Source organism: Eumetopias jubatus, unplaced genomic scaffold (genome assembly GCF_037043125.1).
Source record: "Eumetopias jubatus isolate StellerSeaLion01/CBP00866 unplaced genomic scaffold, mEumJub1_p1.0 scaffold_6, whole genome shotgun sequence".
NCBI lineage: Eukaryota > Metazoa > Chordata > Mammalia > Carnivora > Otariidae > Eumetopias > Eumetopias jubatus.
Genome location: NW_028274812.1, coordinates 78,580,851 through 78,599,075, shown reverse-complemented (window position 1 = coordinate 78,599,075; position 18,225 = coordinate 78,580,851). Strand labels below are relative to the sequence as shown.

Here is an 18,225-nt window from a genome sequence, read left to right as displayed (position 1 = left end):
CTAATGTATGCAGTAGATACTGTGAGGCATTACAGACCTAAAAAGGTTCAAGAAAAAAAGTCTCTGTTATTAAGAAGTTCACAACTTAAAAGAGAGACATCTAAACAAATTCACTGCAACATAAAAGGAAGATACAATATAACAGAAGTATGACGCTCAGTGATAGTACTCTACTTTCAGAAAAGTCTTCTTTTTTTTAAATTGTCAAGCTTTTTGAAAGAGTAGTCTGCATTAAGTCTCTTCCATTTTTCAACTCCCAATCCCTCCTCAGTACATTGTAATCTCCTATCCCTAACACCAAAATAAAAGTTTTTTTGTCAATGTCATTAATGGCCTTGACAAGTCCAAAAAATGCCTTTCAGTTCTCATTTACTTTAGGTTTACATCTTTTATAAAATACTGATCCTTTGTCTTTTAAGACACCATTTTATTTTTCTCTGGCCTCTTAAGCAGCTCAGTCTCAATTACTGACTCCTCTCCTTTTCTTTCACCTGTTTTAAAAGTCTGTCACCCACATATGAGGTAATACAACAATTTCCATATTCCATGATTCCCAAGCTGAATCTTCTAGCCTTAATTTTTTCCTGAGCTTCCAATGCCTCTTGAATGTTTCTACTTGGCTACAGAGATAACAATCTCAAATTTAATATGTCTGCCGTAACGTCTGCCGTAACAAATTTCTCTCCTTAAATCCCTACACCACAGTAAATGACAGGGCTTTCTAACCAGTCACACAGTTTAAAAACATGTGATCCCATACTCTTCTTTCTCAATTCTTCCCTACATTCAAATGAAAATCTTAAATCCTAGAGATTCTATTTTTAATCTATTAATTCCATCCCTACTTTCACTGTGACTCTGTTCAAGTCATCATGATTTCTTTCATGGATCACTGACAGAACCTTTTCGCCAATTCCTCTATATATAGACTTAGTTTCAATCCACCCTTAACAATAATGCCAAAGGGATTGTTAAAAAGAGAAATTATACTCACTCTTCTGTCTAAATTTGTCATTTTCTCTCCATTGCCTTCAGGAAAGAAACCCACTCCCCTTCATACATCAACAAAAGGATCTTGATGATTTTGTCCCCCACTAATATCTCTAGCTCTTGCTTAAATGATTATCCTTATTTATTCTCTGTCATATCTAATAATATACAACTGCATGTTATATTCTTCCAAGGTTTATAAATGCCTTTTCCTAAGTCTGCAATATCCAGCTAAACTCAGCTGAGGTGTCAGTTCTAGTAAGTTTCCCTTACAATCTCCTACAACACACTGAATTAAGACACTCATATACTTCAGTATTTCATTAGCCTCATTCAAGCTTCTTATCAGTTGTAGCACTACTGTCTGTTGACAGTCTGTGAACTCTCCAGGGACAGATACTTTGTCTTTCATTTCTAGATCCTAAGTGTCTAGAAGAGTGACTAGTTATAACTTAGAGCATTTATGGAAATATTGTATGTTCTTTTGCCTTAATTTGAAAAGAGAGACACATTTTTTTTTTCCCTGTAAAGGGGCAGTGGCGCTTGGGTGGCTCAGCCGGTTGGGCGTCTGACTCTTGATTTCCACTCGGGTCATGATCTCAGGATCATGGGATTGAAACCTGTGCCAGGTTCTGCGCTCAGTGGGGAGTCTCCATGAAATTCTCTCTCCCTCTGCCCCTCCCCTCCACTCACTAACTCTCAAATAAATAAATCTTTTAAAAAGGGTGGGGGATCTTTTTATATGGCTCTCAATATACTTTTTTTTTGTATTATGAGTGAATGGCTTCCTCCTGACAGAATTCATTAACTCTGCTTTTCTTTGGTAAATATTATTTGAGGCAGTGATTCTAAAATCAAGTAAAAAAAATTTAAAAACTAAGAGAGAACTAGGAAGCAAGTCTGACTCAGTAATTATGCTATCTCCTCCCTGGATTCTTCTCATTATTCTACTGGGAAAAATCCATTAAAATATTCTAGTACAAAATATTTGTCAATTGTCCTAATATAGAATTTCACTTATCAATTACAATGACTTCATTTTGGATCCTGTATAGAATTTGTAAATAAGATTTTAGTTGAGTAAGAAACAAGATGGATAAAATTTATTTAAATCTATATAATCTACAGCAGGAGGTAAAACTTAGTGACTGCTTACTGCAGATTTTGATCTATACTAATTACATGCATTATTTCATTCATGTAGTCACACAAAAATCTTGTGGGGTTGGTACTATTATTATTTCCCTTCTCCCCCTCTTTTAAGAGATGAAAAAACTGGAGACTAAAGTGGTGAGGTAATGTGTCCAAATTGCACTGCTAGGAAGTGATAAAGCTGTGAGCTGAACCTAAGAGCCACCTAATGCCAAAGCTGATGCTCTTAAACATAGTGCTATCCATACTGCCTCTAGCTATGTCTACTCAGAAAGGACTCAAGAGAATCTGTCCCTTGAACAAAAACTTGCAAATACATCTACACAAGAACGTTAGGAATGTGAAAGGTCTTAAGATACCACATTCATAAAAAGGAAAAACTAGTTGATCTATTACTGAACTGTTATTCCAATGAATATCAACAATGTGCTCTCTCACAGGAATCGCTCATTAGTCAATCATGATCTACTATCCTAAAGTTTTATCCCATCAGTTTTCAAGACTGATTTTCAAAACATTAGTCAGTGGCTAGTGTGTTTCCAGTGGAATGAAGGAACACCCAGCAGCCACCCCACTTCATGAAGTTAATATGAACAGTGAACACATAGGTATCCTATTGCTACTTGAGATAACCATAAAAATACAAGGAAATCTTAAATAACACTACTTTTCATATCTATGCATTTCTTATTACATGGTAACATTTTGGAATCTACAACTGCAAATCAGCAGTAAAAAATTACAAATAAGACTATGAGTTTGGCCCAATTAGAAAATAATATCATATACATAAAACCTAAACAATTTTAGACTCTGATAAGACCCATATAAAATAACATGGAAATAATTTTCTTCTCTTTAAGTATGTGTCTTCAACTAAAGAAAAATATTCAGAAAACAGCTTCTTCTTCACGTCATTCCTTTTCCCCAAATCAAATATTTTTTTTTAAAGATTTTATTTATTTATTTGAGAGAGAGAGCATGAAGAGAGAGAGAGAGCACATGAGAGGGGTAGGATCAGAGGGAGAAGCAGACTCCCCGCTGAGCAGGGAGCCCAATGTGGGACTCGATCCTGGGACTCCAGGATCATGACCTGAGCCGAAGGCAGTCGCCCAACCAACTGAGCCACCCAGGCGCCCCCAAATCAAATATTTTTAAAAGTAGGAATTAACTGTCTAGAACACGGGCTGCATGCAGATTTTTTTCTGTACTGGGCCAGTAATTATCTTAGACTTTGCAGTCATAAATACTCACATGTGCCAGTCTCTGTCATAATTATGCAACTCTGCCGTTTGGTAGCGCAAAAGCAACCACAGGCAATACATACGTAAACAACTAAGCATGCCTTTGTTTGAATAAAATTTTATTTACAAGAACAGGCTGAAGGCTGGCTTTGACCCACAGTACTTTGCTATCCCCTGGTTCAAAGTGCTGCTCTTCCAACTCCTTACCTACCACTCTACCTAAACTCAGGAGATAGCAACAGCACATTATTTCACTGCATTTTCCCTCAAAAAAAATTCTAGGAGATTATGTATCTAATTCAAATCAAAACACACGTAATGCTTCATAAAGTACAAGAAACAAATCCTTACCATTGTATCTTTTTTTTTATTTTTTTTTTTAAAGATTTTATTTATTTGACAGAGAGAGACACAGCAAGAGAGGGAACACAAGCAGGGGGAGTGGGAGAGGGAGAAGCAGACTCCTGAGCAGGGAGCCCAATGTGGGGCTTGATCCCAAGACCCTGGGATCATGACCTGAGCCGAAGGCAGACTTAATGACTGAGCCACCCAGGTGCCCCCATCCTATCATTTTTAAAGAAAGAATCCCAAGATACTTTATTAACATCAAAAATTAAGTAAGTTATATATTTTTATAATCTCAATGCAAAGGCATAACTTTATACTCACCAAAATGAAGTACAAACACAATGTAATACTTTCTTCTTGTTATTTCAGTTTATTACTATTTTTGAAAGATTCTTTTAAACATTACAAATACCAAATTTACTTTGTTTTGAGAACTGAATTTAAATATTGGTATACTGAACCTGAAAAAGCTAAATGTAATTTTCCATTACCATTTGAAAACAAATTACTGTTATAGATATATCAAGCACTTTAGCAAATACATAGCTATCTGTTCTCCACTCTGAAAATCATGACCAATCAGAGAATTTCACTTTTATTTTGCTTCACAGAGAACAATGGAGATAAAAGAGAAGGTGAAAGAGGAGAATACTAATCTAAGAAATGATCTGCAAATGCCTGAGTGGATTAGAGCCAAAAGATATGTATGGAAATCCTTTCCCACATCCTGCCGTTTAAGCTATTTTACAGGTGACTGGGTACATGGGTAGAGAAGTAGATATAAATAAATCTCAGTTTACAAGCTATTTACTTAAAGGAGGAATCTGTAATTGTACCCAACGTGTAAAATTTGCAGCTGCTCTCCAAAGACAGAGATAGGAATTTCCATTTTAACTTCCATTTCCCAGTAGCTTACTTCAAAGAAAATTAAGGACTTTGTGAATGAATGCATACCTTCAGCCCACAGGGTAGTAATATAAGTACAAGAACTGTATAGTAACTACCACCCTTAGTGTATGTAGTAGTTAATGTACCTAAAAATAAATAGAAATATTTCCAAAAGTAATTTTCTCAGTTAAAGCTGAAAAGCTCTGCTTTTCTCCATCTAACAAGTTAAAAGAAACAACAGCAAATAAGCCCAAAGAGCCTCTTTAAACACAGGATCAAATATACTGAAGAATGAGGTGCTAAGGATAATATAAAAAGATACAATCTCCTCTAATTTGCTTCACACACTTTCGCAGAGCCCCTGGTATGTAATTTAAATTATTATATGATACTTTTATAAAATGTTAAATGGCATATTTGATATAATGTTGGGAATTACACTTATCCATAATGTAGCACTATCATATAGCTGCGCCTATACTACATGTCCTTTAGGAACTTTCCAAACTTCAAATAAAATCTTTGATCATAGTAAGCTGAATTACCTGAATATCCAGTCTTTCATTAGAAGAAAAAAAACTGTTTAAAGTTCAACTACAAGCAATGTTTCTTCAATGCCATATATGAATTAAGATAATACTTCAAAATATACTTACAGTAAATATCCGTCTGCCAGTTCGATCAAAAGTTACACAGTACACAGATGACAAGTGTCCAAGAATTCGTTTATGCATTTTCATGTGCTGATATACTGCCGTTGGAACAAGTCGTTCAAGCCTGTATTTCCCATTCAGCTTCCGCGAAAACAAAGTATCCGCTACCAAGAGAAATGAGGGAAATGAGTACAATTCAGAAATTAATTTTAATTATCATCTTTTAAGAATTCACATATTCCAACTTCTCAAATGTTGGTAAAAACAGAGATGCTTTCTAATGTATATGGCTCTGAGTTTTACCGGAATTCAGTTAGGCACTATTAACTTTACAAATAAGCAAAGTCAGTTTATATGACTGTCTAAAGTCACAAAGTAAAACATGAAACTAGGATTAAAATTTAGGCTTCTTTACTCTTTGGCTAGTACTCCTAAAAAACCAAAAGCATTTTATATATTATTTCTTTAAAATGCCATGAGATACATTTTCTGACAAAAGCAGTTAAAACTGGATCCAGCAATTTCTACTTTTCCTCAACCAGCAATTCTTGAACACACTAAATTTGACATGCCAAATAATGTTTTTAAAAAACTCCACAAATGAAGTGAGAGGAATAATTCATTGTATTATTTTAAAAAGTAATTAAACTGGGATCTTGCCCAAAACACCTATATGATTCCTTCTCTAGAACCTATTAGCTCTTCTTTGTCAACTCATCCATTTTAACCATCTTTCAAGATATGACTGAAATTTATCTTCTGTCCAGAGCCTGATGTGCTGACTTCAGCCCAAATTGTTCTCTTCTATCTGAATTACCACTGTACATATTTTCTATTCTGATAATTACAAAGAAGGTGCTCAATAAATATATGCTGACTGATCTGCAGGCTCATTATTCACTTACAGATTTTTAATATACTTTTTAAAATTACTTTTAATATAAGGCTTTTTTCTGGCTGTGACTGCCATCTACTTTGCATAGTAAGCACTGCAGCTTCTCACTTGAATTTAGTTCCAAAGAAAATTTATATATACAAAATACTATTTAACCTAGATTTAGAGCCCAGCAATTATGTCCTAAAGTTGATGAAATACAAGTATCTTGGCGTAACATAAAAAATCTCAGTATTTATTATTTTATTCATGTACAATAAGTTTTTGGCTCACATTGTATTTAAAAGCAAAAAAAATCTTGGGGACTTGTGAAGAGAAATGTAGAAAAATGCTCTGCATTACATTTCAAGGAATAATTACATTATATTTACATGTTCTTTTATCAATTACTTTATATTCTAATAGAATATACCTCTTTGCTGTTACCACATAGATTCTAAACTACAATTTATTTTTAACATCTGGGAATATCTGAGATAGACTTTGACAGTTGTAAATTAGCATATTTAGGCTTAACCTGGTTACACAGTAGCAGCGATTTACTTAGTTTCTAACAGACCTGATACATTCTTCCTTATGCACAGAAATAGCCTGGTAAAAGACATCCTCTGGTGCTTTGGTTCCAAACTGATATAAGAGCAAGAATCACACAAACCCACAGACATCAACTGTCTTGCCAAAGGAGAACTTATCCAAACACTAAGGATCTTATCCAAACACTAAGGATCCATGATATTTCAGACTTACCTGTCTATTCTGTAAGAAATTAAGTGATGACAAATAACACAAATGTTGACAGTGTTACCAAAATGTAGTTAATTCCATCAGAAATTTACAAAATTCTCAAAATCACAAATTTTTTAAGACATTTAATACTGTTCAGGTATAAAAATATGATTACTAGAAATAATTACAATACCCAAACTTATTTTAGTGATCAAGTACATGCATATATGTCAAAACTTTTAAATATAAATTCATTATAAAGACCATTTAATAACTGGAGTTGATGAAGTATTTTCCAAGCAAAAAATAAGAAAAAGAGAAATATTGCTGTTTTTAATTTAATTTTATTATTTTTGTTAGTCACCATATATTACATCATTAGTTTTTGATGTAGTGTTCCATGATTCATTGTTTGCATATAACACCCAGTGCTCCACGCAGAACGTGCCCTCCTTAATACCCATCACCAGGCTAACCCATCCCCCCACCCCCTTCCCCTCTAGAACCCTCAGTTTGTTTCTCAGAGTCCATAGGCTCTCATGGTTCATCTCTCCCTCCAATTTCCCCCCCCGCCTTTTCCCCTTCCTTCTCCTAATGTCCTCCAAGCTATTCCTTATGTTCCACAAATAAATGAAACCATATGATAATTGACTTTCTCTGCTTGACTTATTTCACTTAGCATAATCTCATCCAGTCCCATCCATGTTGATGTAAAAGTTGGTATTCATCCTTTCTGATGGCTGAGTAATATTCCACTGTATATATGGACCACATCTTCTTTATCCATTCATCTCTTGAAGGGCATCTTGGCTGCTCTCTTAAACATAGTTTTTTTCTTTTTTTTTTCTGAGTCTTTCTAAACTGGGTTTAAATCTTTATTTTTATTTTGGGAGTCAACTAAAAAAAAAAAAAGAATATCCCTTTCAAAAAGCTACTTTATAGTCAGCTTTTCAAATAAAACTTTCCAGAAACATTATTTGAAATATATTTATAGTTAAAACTATAATTCTATACTACCTTTTGTTATGCTTTGCTACCAATTAACTACTGAATATCTATACCATGACTCTATCCTAGCCCAAGTCCTTGACTTCAGACAAATTACAAAGTTGTGTATCATCTACAGAAATAAAAAGATAATCTACAGAACACAGAATGTAGAATTTGCAGGTAATAACTTGCTGGACAAACTTGATAAGAGGGAGTTAGAGAGGAAATGTAAGTATGGTTTGATAGTTGAAGTTAACCTGAGGAGGCTGAATTTGTAGGCCCAACCAGACCAAATAGGTAGAGAATTTTTACAAAGGTAGAGAGGAGGATGTTCTAGGACTCTGACTGAAGAATTCTTATTTTCTTTTACTATACCCTTTGCATAATGTCTATCTCCCTTACCAGGTCTTAAATACTCTAAGGAAAGAAATTCTCTTACTCATTTTTCTCCCAACTGAGTGTAGAACCTTTTAAACTAAAAAGTATATAAATGAATCTTAGTTAATAAGATACACAAGATGGTTCAATTTAATCTATAGTTTTATGGCAGAAAGGCAAATGGCAATTACTCACCTTCTAAAGAAACTGTTAATAGACTAATTGGATTTTTTCATTAAAAGGAAGTATCTCTTGGATTATAGAAACTTCTTAAATTTTATTAAACTAGAACATCAATTTTTAAAATGAGCATGGTTAAACAGATCTAAGGGGTCACAAAGGAGTGAGTTCCTTATAAGACATTATTACAATTTTAACTTTAAATCAAGTAGCATATAGGACTTGGTTTGAAAGTAGTAGCATATCGGACTTGGTTTGAAAGTACATTTATTTTCCTAAGCATGGTGATGAGAAATATTCTTAAATTAAGCCTGCCAAAGCAAATTTCTATCTTCTTTCACTTGGCAAATTCTTTCTTACTCTCTAAGGCCAGTTAAAATGTCATCTCTGCTAATAAGACTGTAGTGAATTTCAGAAGAAATCTAACCAGTTACCTTGTAACATCACTCCTGTGCTCAAAACTACAATGTTCTTCATTTCATTCAGAATAAATACCAAATTCCTTACCCATCAAGCCTACCAAGACCATGCATAATCTTGTCTCTCATCACCTCTCTGAATTCACTTGCTACTTGAGACCCTTTACTCAGTCTTCTCCAGTCACTCTTATCTCCCCCCATTCTCCCCACACAGGAGGAATGTTCCTAATGTCGGGTCTCTACACTGGCTGTTTCCTTTGGCTAGAATACTCTCCCCACATATAGCTAATTACTTGATCTTCTCCCAAGTCTTTTCTCAGATTTCTGTCACTTCTCAGTGAAGCCTAAACTGATCAGTTCATTGAAAATTGCAACTCATTTCCCACCACCACCTATAACTCCTGGCCCCCCTTTATTTAGCTATTTGTTCTTTTCCCATCACTTATCAACTAATGCTATACATTTATTTGTTCATATGTTCACTGTTTATTTCCTGCCCACCCACCCCCAAATTATATAGTAAGCTCCATATGTACCAGATTTTGTCTTTTTTGTTCTTATATTACCTAAAAGCTGACAATGATGGCTGGCACTCAGTAGATGATCAGTATGTATTTGGGGAATTTCATGAATAAATTACACAGATAATAAACAATTCGGTTTAAGGAATAAAACAAAAATGGAGAATTTATCAAACAGATTATATATCCAGAATCTCCCTAAATAGTTCATTTCAACTGCTCTGCTAAATAAATAGATTTAATCTGGAGGGAAAGAGAAAAGTGAACATATTTTACTCAATTTCCTAGTAAACAGAACAGTAAATAAAATAAACATTCCAGAAATCACTTTTATCCATTTGAAATATCAGTCTCTTTAAAATATCAAGAGGGGTGCCTGGGTGCCTCAGTCGGTTAAGTGACCGACTCTTGATTTTTGGCTCAGGTCATGATCTCCAGGTTAAGGAGTGAGCCAGCGCTCAACACGGAGTGTGCTTGTCCCCCTCCCTCTGTTCCTCCCCCACTCGCGCGTATGTGCTCTCTCTCTCAAATAAATAAAATCTTTAAAAAAGTGAAAATAAATAAAATTTGAAGAGAAAAGGAACAAAATGATGAAAACTGTTATCTGTAGCAAATCATTCAAAACGGTCTTTGAAACTTGTGTTCAAATCCGATACTGTGGGGACTATATGCACAAGTCTACAGAACTATTAGAGATAAAGAAAAGGCCCACAATTTCTTAATGTTAGATATAACTACATACATATCTAACCAGTGGATTCATATCCATTACTTCTCTAGGTATAAGGACGATAAATCAAATCCCCCCCAAGTTACTTTTCCCCAGTTTATACTTATTTTTCAAGAATTGATTCTTTTTTCTAATCATAACACTAATTAATGTGTACTCAGTGTAGGAAATAACATAAATGAAAGAAGAAAAATCCATAATTCTATCAGTCACTTTCAAAATTGTACAAAGATTTCCCTCATAAACAGCATTTTAACAGCTATGCTGTATTCCTTAATGAAATAAGAGTTAGCCTCTAAGTTTGACAGACTTGTGTTCAAATCCGATACTGTGGGGACTTTAAGCAAGTTTCTCTTTCTCTCTAGACTTTAATTTCTCTAGTTCTATTTCTTTTTTTTAAAGATTTTATTTATTTATTAGAGAGAGCACGCACAGAGAGCACAAGCTGGGGGGGGGGGCAGAGGGAAGGGCAGACTCCCCGCTGAGGAGGGAGCCTGATGCGGGACTTGATCCCAGTACCCTGAGATTATGACCTGGGCTGAAGGCCGACGCTTAACTGACTGAGCCACCCAGGCGCCCCTAGTTATATTTCTCGAAACATTTTCCACAGTATACTCAACTTTCATATTAATGCTGTTCTTTGACAGCTCACAATTTCACAAAGTTTAGTCAATTTCCTCAATATTTTTCCTTTTTAAAATAACTTGTTTTACTGATTTAATATGAAGAGTCCTAACCAGCCAACAGTACAATAAATATCCACTTACATTTTCTTTTACTTCCCTGTGGCTTAAAGTTCTCACTTACCTCCTTAATTTATCTGGAGTTTTAGTATATATTGGGGTGAATCTCTAAAGATATTTTTTCTCTCCCAAGTAACCATTTGTTCCAGACTTTTCATTTACTAATCCTTCTCTATCCCATTAAATTGTGATTAAATTATCTTATGTATTTCTGTTTTAGATCACTGACCTCATGTCTATTTATATGCCAGTGCCAAAATTTTAATTTTATAACTAATGATGTTTCAATATTTATCTGGCTATTCTTCATCATTATGTGTCTATTTTTAAATAGTCTCAGTCTTCATTATTATCTACTTTGAGGATCACTGAGAAGTTAAAAAAATAAATTTTTTAGAAATGTAAGGTTAATTTCATTCACTTATAAAAACTGACATCTTTCCATCTAGGAACATGATGCTTTCTTCCTACAGCTAGGACCAAGTTTTCAATACAGATGATTTTAGAAAAAGATAAATATAACCAAAGTTACATTAGTTTTCCTCACTATACAAATCTGTACCATCTGAACCAACTTCATGGGAAATCTGTATACAAACCTGTACTACCTGAACCAAGTTTTTTAAGGAAAAAATGGGTAGCTGCGAGGAAAGAGCATCTGCAATAACCTCAGTAGATATAATTTTGAGGACACGGAAAAATACATGATAAAATCTCTACAAACAAAAAAGAACTAAAGCAGAAATACTATCACTTCCCTCAAAATGTTTAGAATTTGTTCTCCTTCTGCTAACCACTTCATAAAATGGACAAGAATATGTGCTGCAATCGCAATAATTATCCAAGATCAAAATTAACCACTGCTAAAAAAGATGAGTTGGAAAAAAAATATAAATTACTACGAATTAACAAAAATGCAGAGGTTTTTTGTTTGGTTTTTAAATGCTATACAATGTCAACTCCAGGGAAGGAAAGCTGTCTTCCCTTAACAATCTAACCTGGAAGGCCCCAGAACTAGTGTTTGCAACTTCTGCCAGCTCATGAAAGTAGAGCCCTGCTGGTGGCATAATGAATATAAGGAGAAGCATGTGGCTGTAGATTCCAAAACCCAAAAAATTAATTATGTGTGACAACAGAAAGAGTAGATTAAGAAGCAAGGACAATGTAACTCAGCAGGTATCTCAGTATAACTTGGGCTCTTATACAGAAAAAGAGGTACTCAGATTTAAAAAGTCAGAGTATTTAAGATTATTTTAACTGATTTTTGTTAAAATCATTTTATACTATATTTTGACTAATTCTATTCTGTAATTCTGGTTAACAAAAAAACCTTGGAAAGCTCCCAGAGTTTCTGTAAATAAAATGCAAAAGTAGTTATAATTCATAATTAACCACCACAAAAACAGTTCCTAAATTAAAGTAGAAAAGAGTAAATTCTGGGTAATCAGTACCTAGATTTCATTTTAATCTCCATGATCTGTGTTAATAAAGGCTTTCTAAATGTAAAATTAATAACTCATAACTATAAAACAAGAGTTTGGAAATGTATAAAACTAAACTTGAGTGAACTACAAAACTGGTAATAAAAATGTAAGCAAGACCACATGAAAACAAATTCCAAACTGCTTTATTGCTTGACGATAATTAGTTTTCCGAACACAATAATGCCAGATTCACGACCAGGCATTCAAAGGGCAATTTCTACAGAAATGACCTTCCAAGTTCATCTCAAGTCCAAAAAGTTGCCTACATGTGGTGTTGGTGATTTCAAATTTTCCATTAGATAAATGTATTGTGCTGTATAAGGTATTTGCTAAGGCATAAAATTACATAAAATTTTATTCATTTTAAAGAACCACATAAATGTTCTAATGAAAAGCTATGGGGTCACAAAAAATAGCCATATAAATTTCTAAAAGAGAAGTTATGCTAAAGCCAGGAATCAAATACCTTGAGAAAAAGGTATTTGAAAAGGAAAAGTATGAAGAGGAAAAAGACACCAGGGCTTATAGCTAGAGAAGGTCTTACTAGAGGACTTCAAGAATCCAATGATAGAAAAAGTCTTATCTGCTTCAAATAACAATGTAGGTAAGTGTCAAAATACCACACAATACCTAATTCAGTGAGAAAAATGACTATTGAACACTATTATGCTGTGTAGCAGGTTTGAATAATAATGGCTAATATTACTGAATGCTTTAGTACATGCCAGGGACTTTAAATATATATTCTCATTTAGTTTCACCCATCTTTTAAGGCAGGTACTACTATTATCCCCAATAAGGGGATATTCCTTACCACTTAGGAAACTGAAAGACAAAATGTAACTTTCCCAGAGGTGAAGCCCAAGGGTTGAATTCAGGCAGTCTGATCCCAAAAAGTACACTCTTACTAGGTAGACAGATATTAGAAAAAAAGACTGAAAGAAAATATGCCCAAGTATTAATAGCAGATAACCAGAGAGACTAACTGATTTTTGAGCTGTTCTCTGTTTTCCAAGTTTTCTCTACTGAGCATCTATTCATTCTGCTTAATTTTTTAATTAAATAAAATATAGCTCAGTCTACCTGAAGGAACTCAAAAGAGCAATATGAAAAATCTAAACTGTCTAAAGAGATTAACTTAAATTCAAAGACTGAGAAAAACAAGCCCAGGAATAAAGACGCAAGGAATTTAAATTTATTTAATCATAAAAGAAACCCTCAAGACTAAGTATATTGCCAATCTGACAATGGATTGAATGATAACCTACAAAGAATTCACATCTGGTTTGGTTCAAAAGCCATAAAATAATACCAAGTGCCATCGATTTTGTTTATAAGTTTTGCTTCTAAAAGCTATCCCATTAAATTTTTAAAGTAAAAGAGAAATATATCAAAGATCGTGTAGGTTCAATTTTATTTGGGAAGGAATCACATAAGAAGGAATTTTTAACATTTAACTTACTATAGAGCCACAATTGAAAAGCTTGCTGTAATAATTCTCCTGAGGTTACTAACATACACATGAGTAGGAATTAACAACCAAATATTCATAATTTGCGGGCCAGAGATAACATGGCAAATAATTCAACACAGACTGGTTTATTTCTACACCATCATCAGGTCTTTATGTCATCTTGTACCAATAACTAGCAACCAACCACCACAAGAACAAGACAAATAAATGACCATTACTATAATGAACAAAATTCCCAACTTTAGTTAAAGTAGCAGGGGGTGGCAACATTAGAAGGATAATCTTGTGAACAGGTTTTGTCCACAAAAAAGAGGGAAGGCAAGAGAGAACAGAAAAGGGAAATAATCACCCGAGCAACACAGCACCCATGAGAGCTTCTCTCTTTATTTTACCATTGTAACTAAAATAATTAGAATGCACAGTAACTACCTTCCAAATCTCTACACAATTTGGTGTTTAGTTGTACCTCTTGTATGAAAGACATCATGTTTTTAAGATTTAGTGGATATTACGAAGATAAATAAGATCTAAAAAGGAGAACTCAAATACTGAAATAAAATACAGAAAGTAAAGAGATGATTCCAAGAGTTAAAGCAAAAAATCTCATGAACCAAGTATGTAACAAGCACATATTAAACAAACCCCAAAACACAGACATCATAATTACTAGGATTGTAATTTACTAGAATTGTAAAATTACTTGATTTGTATTATTCTTCCTCCTCTTTTCTTTCTTGGAAACTATACTTCAATCAGAAAACAATACAATGGTACAATATTATCAGTTTTAAATATTTTTAAAATGTTTTTATAATAATTTTAATAAAAATTCATTCTTTAAAAGTTATGTAGTTTTATGCCAAACATTTTAATCATTCAATTTTAACAAATTTTAACAAATTTAACAAATTTTAAATCAACACAAACATTTATACAGCACCTACATGGGCCAATGAACTAAGGGATGTAACAAAGAAAAAGAAAAGACACAGTACTTACCCTCATGGAGACTGCAGTCTTGCAGGGAAGACAGACATGAAACAAGGACTTACAATAAGAAGTGTCAGCAAAAAAAAAAAAAGGGTTCAGAAAAATCTTGAAATATACAGCAGAGGGTCCTAAATATATGGCAGGGGAAGGAGGGACTGGATATCAGCGAGTCAAGCTTTTCTGAAAAAAAACTAAGACCTGAAAAATGGAACAGCCAAAGAATGTTGGTGGGAAGGGAGCATACTGCAGGTTGAGGCAAGAGCATGTGCAATGGTCTGAGGGTGTAAACACAGTACTCAAGCTACATAAGGAAGCCAGGTATGGCTAGCACACAGAGCACAGAGGGGCAAGAGTGGAGAGAAGAGATGGAAAGGTAGGGGGCAGACTGCAGAGTGCTTTCTAAGCTATGGTCAGGCATTCTGGACTATTTCCCCAAAACAGTAAGTTGAAGGTTTTTAAGGAAAAAGAAATGGGAATAATATTAAGATTTGCTTTGGGATAAACAACTGCAGTTTTATCTCTTTACCACAATGAGAGCAGATCAGAAGGGATATGACTAAAAGCAAAGGCCGATTTTGCAAAAGAAATCAAAGGGTTCAAAAAAAAATTTCATTATAGAAAAAAATTTAATCAGTTTGCCAACAAGATTCTTAAGACTTTCTCAAGGAACTGAATGATTTTCTCTCAAATTATTTATCTAGTAAGAGATAACGAACATACCACGTTTTATTCTTTCTAAAGTTCTCACTCTGAAGCATACTTCCAAGGCTCCTATACCTAAATCAATAAATGAACACAGGTGGTACAAAACTAATGCATAAAGAATTTCACAGAGAAAGCAAAAAGGTGCTAAATAATTGTGACATAAAATTAAATGCATAAGACCAGAAAAAAATAACCAGGGATAACTGAGTTGGTCACTACCTCTCTTAAGGTTCAGTTTCTTCAATAAAGTGAGGGTATCTTGCTATGAAAAGCAAATAAGACAAAATGTTCTGTAAACTCAAAGGTATTATATATACTATATTATATATACCAACATTTATATTGACTGTTCTTAAAGAATCAAATCTTCATGTTATAAAAGTAAATCTTACTGAACACAGGTTTTCTTTTACTTTTTTAAAGACTTTTGTGGGAGATCATTTTTCTCCGTGTCTTCCTTAAGGAACAGAACAAATTGCTGCTCTGTTTATATAAATATCTACTCAGCCTGATCACGGACTTCCCAGTTTCAAGATGGCTAGGAAGACATTCAATCCTTAACTTCAAAGTTTCCCTGAAGAAATTCAAAATAAAAAGTCAGAGACTTTATGAAGAAAATAAGATAATTTGCTTCACCTATATAGATATGAAATTCAACATCAAACCCAATAAGCAATCTGAAAAAATAGGGGACACAAACTAAAAGGGGTAATGAAGGCTAGTGCTTCCTAGTTACTATTGTAACTATTTGCCAGACACATCACAACAGGAGGGCAGGGGGCACAGAGGATACCTCTCATCACAACTATGACCTTAAAAAGAATTCCCTCTATTTACAAAAGAAAATAAAACACAGCTACAAGAGCAACAATTTGAACTCACCTAAGTAAACTGTCATTCTTCAAAGTGTTTCCCCTTTTTTGGTCAATCATAAATTTGAAATTTAAGCAAAAGAAAATATAAATAATAATTTCTATTTTATATATTTGGTACTTTGGCACCATGAACATTAGCTTTATTTCCCTTAAGACAAAAATGCGATACATCTTAGGAGTCTCTCATAGCTACCTGTTCTTAGAAGACAAAAAAAGGAAGTAGGCTGGGGGAAGGAGGGGAGTAAGAAGAGAATTAAAAAAATAAAAGCCTCTGGGGCGCCTGGGTGGCTCAGTCCTTGGGTGTCTGCCTTTGGCTCAGGTCATGATCCCAGGGTCCTGGGAGCGAGCCGTGCGTTGGGCTCCCTGCTGAGGCTTCTCCCTCCCACAAGCCCCCCTGCTTGTGTTCCCTCTCTTGCTGTGTCTGTCTCTGTCAAATAAATTAAAAAAAAAAAAAAAAAAGCCTCTGCCAAATGGAAATATATCATTCTGAACTTTTCTTGTCCCATCCCATTCATTAATTACATCAATTATCTACTGCCTCTTCATTTAATATTTACTAATGCTGAGGAATCGGGTCCATAAAGAGCAATGAAATATAATCCATCAACAGATGAATGGATAAAGAAATTGTGGACTATATATGTAATAGAATATTATGCAGTGTCAAAAAAATGAAATCTTGCCATTTGCAATAATGTGGATGGAACTAGAGGATATTATGCTAAGCGAAATAAGTCAATCAGAGAAAGACATTATCATATGATCTCACTGATATGTGGAATTTAAGAAACAAGGCAGAGGATCATAGGGGAAGAGAGGAAAAAAATGAAACAAGACGAAACCAGAGAGGGAGATTAATCGTAAGAGACTCTTAATCTCAGGGAACAAACTAAGGGTTGCTGGAGGGGAGGGGGGCAAGAGGGATGGGGTGGCTGGGTGATGGATGCTGTGTACTTTGTAAGACTGATGAATCACAGACCTGTACCCCTGAAACAAATAATACATTATATGTTAAATAAATAAATAAAATCTCTATCCTCCAGGCCCTAACAGTATCATAGAAAAAAACAAAGGTAAATAAAGATCATTCAGGGAACAGATTAAAATATAGAAGCCAAGACCAAAAAATAAAAACCTCAAAATATGGCTAAATCAGAAATGATTAAACAACACAAATTATAAAACTATTGAGACTAGAAAAATGGAAGTAAATGGTAGAAGATGAGTTCTGAAAGAAAAAAATGGTTACTGAGAAAATAATAGGTCAAAATGAATGAGTTTAAGTGAAGAGCAGTTGCCTAACTAAAGATAAAGTATGGATTGAGTGAGGGCAAAAAAGGCACAAGACTTAACAGAATATTAAGCAAAGGATAAATGAACAGAAAAGAAACCACAGATTACAACCTTATAATTTACTGAATTATGTGTCAAATGTTAAATTATATATGTTAAATCTTATAGATTTATAATAATATACAATATTTCTAATGCTCATGTAAGAAATACAGTCTTATGAGGAAAAAAATTAACCCTGTAACTTCCAGATCTCAGTCCAGTGCCAAATATGTTAAGAAATTACCAACTGCAGTATAAGTCAAATATTGGAAATGTGGCAAAACATAGCAGTGAAAATAAAAAGCAGTAAGAACCTTCTCTTCAAAAAAGTACTCAAACAATGAATCATGGAACACTGCATCAAAAACTAATGATGTAATATATGGTGATTAACAATAAAAAATTTAAAAAAAGTACTCAAAATTTATTAGCAAAATAATTCATTAAATGAGAATTATAGGAAGGACAGAAAGTAACATTTATTGTAGTCTACTTTTGTGCCTCA

At 34.0% G+C, this 18,225-nt stretch overlaps 1 protein-coding gene across 3 annotated transcripts in view; it reads right to left on the bottom strand.

Moving 5' to 3' along the window:
* The window catches only part of PHIP (PHIP subunit of CUL4-Ring ligase complex), a 132,105-nt gene that overhangs the window by 91,899 nt on the left and 21,981 nt on the right, over positions 1-18,225 (bottom strand). For all 3 annotated transcript variants that reach the window (XM_028108004.2, XM_028108003.2, XM_028108002.2), the window contains exon 7: positions 5,279-5,439. In XM_028108004.2, coding sequence (XP_027963805.2) covers positions 5,279-5,439 — 161 coding nt within the window. The remainder of the gene's footprint in view (positions 1-5,278; positions 5,440-18,225) is intronic.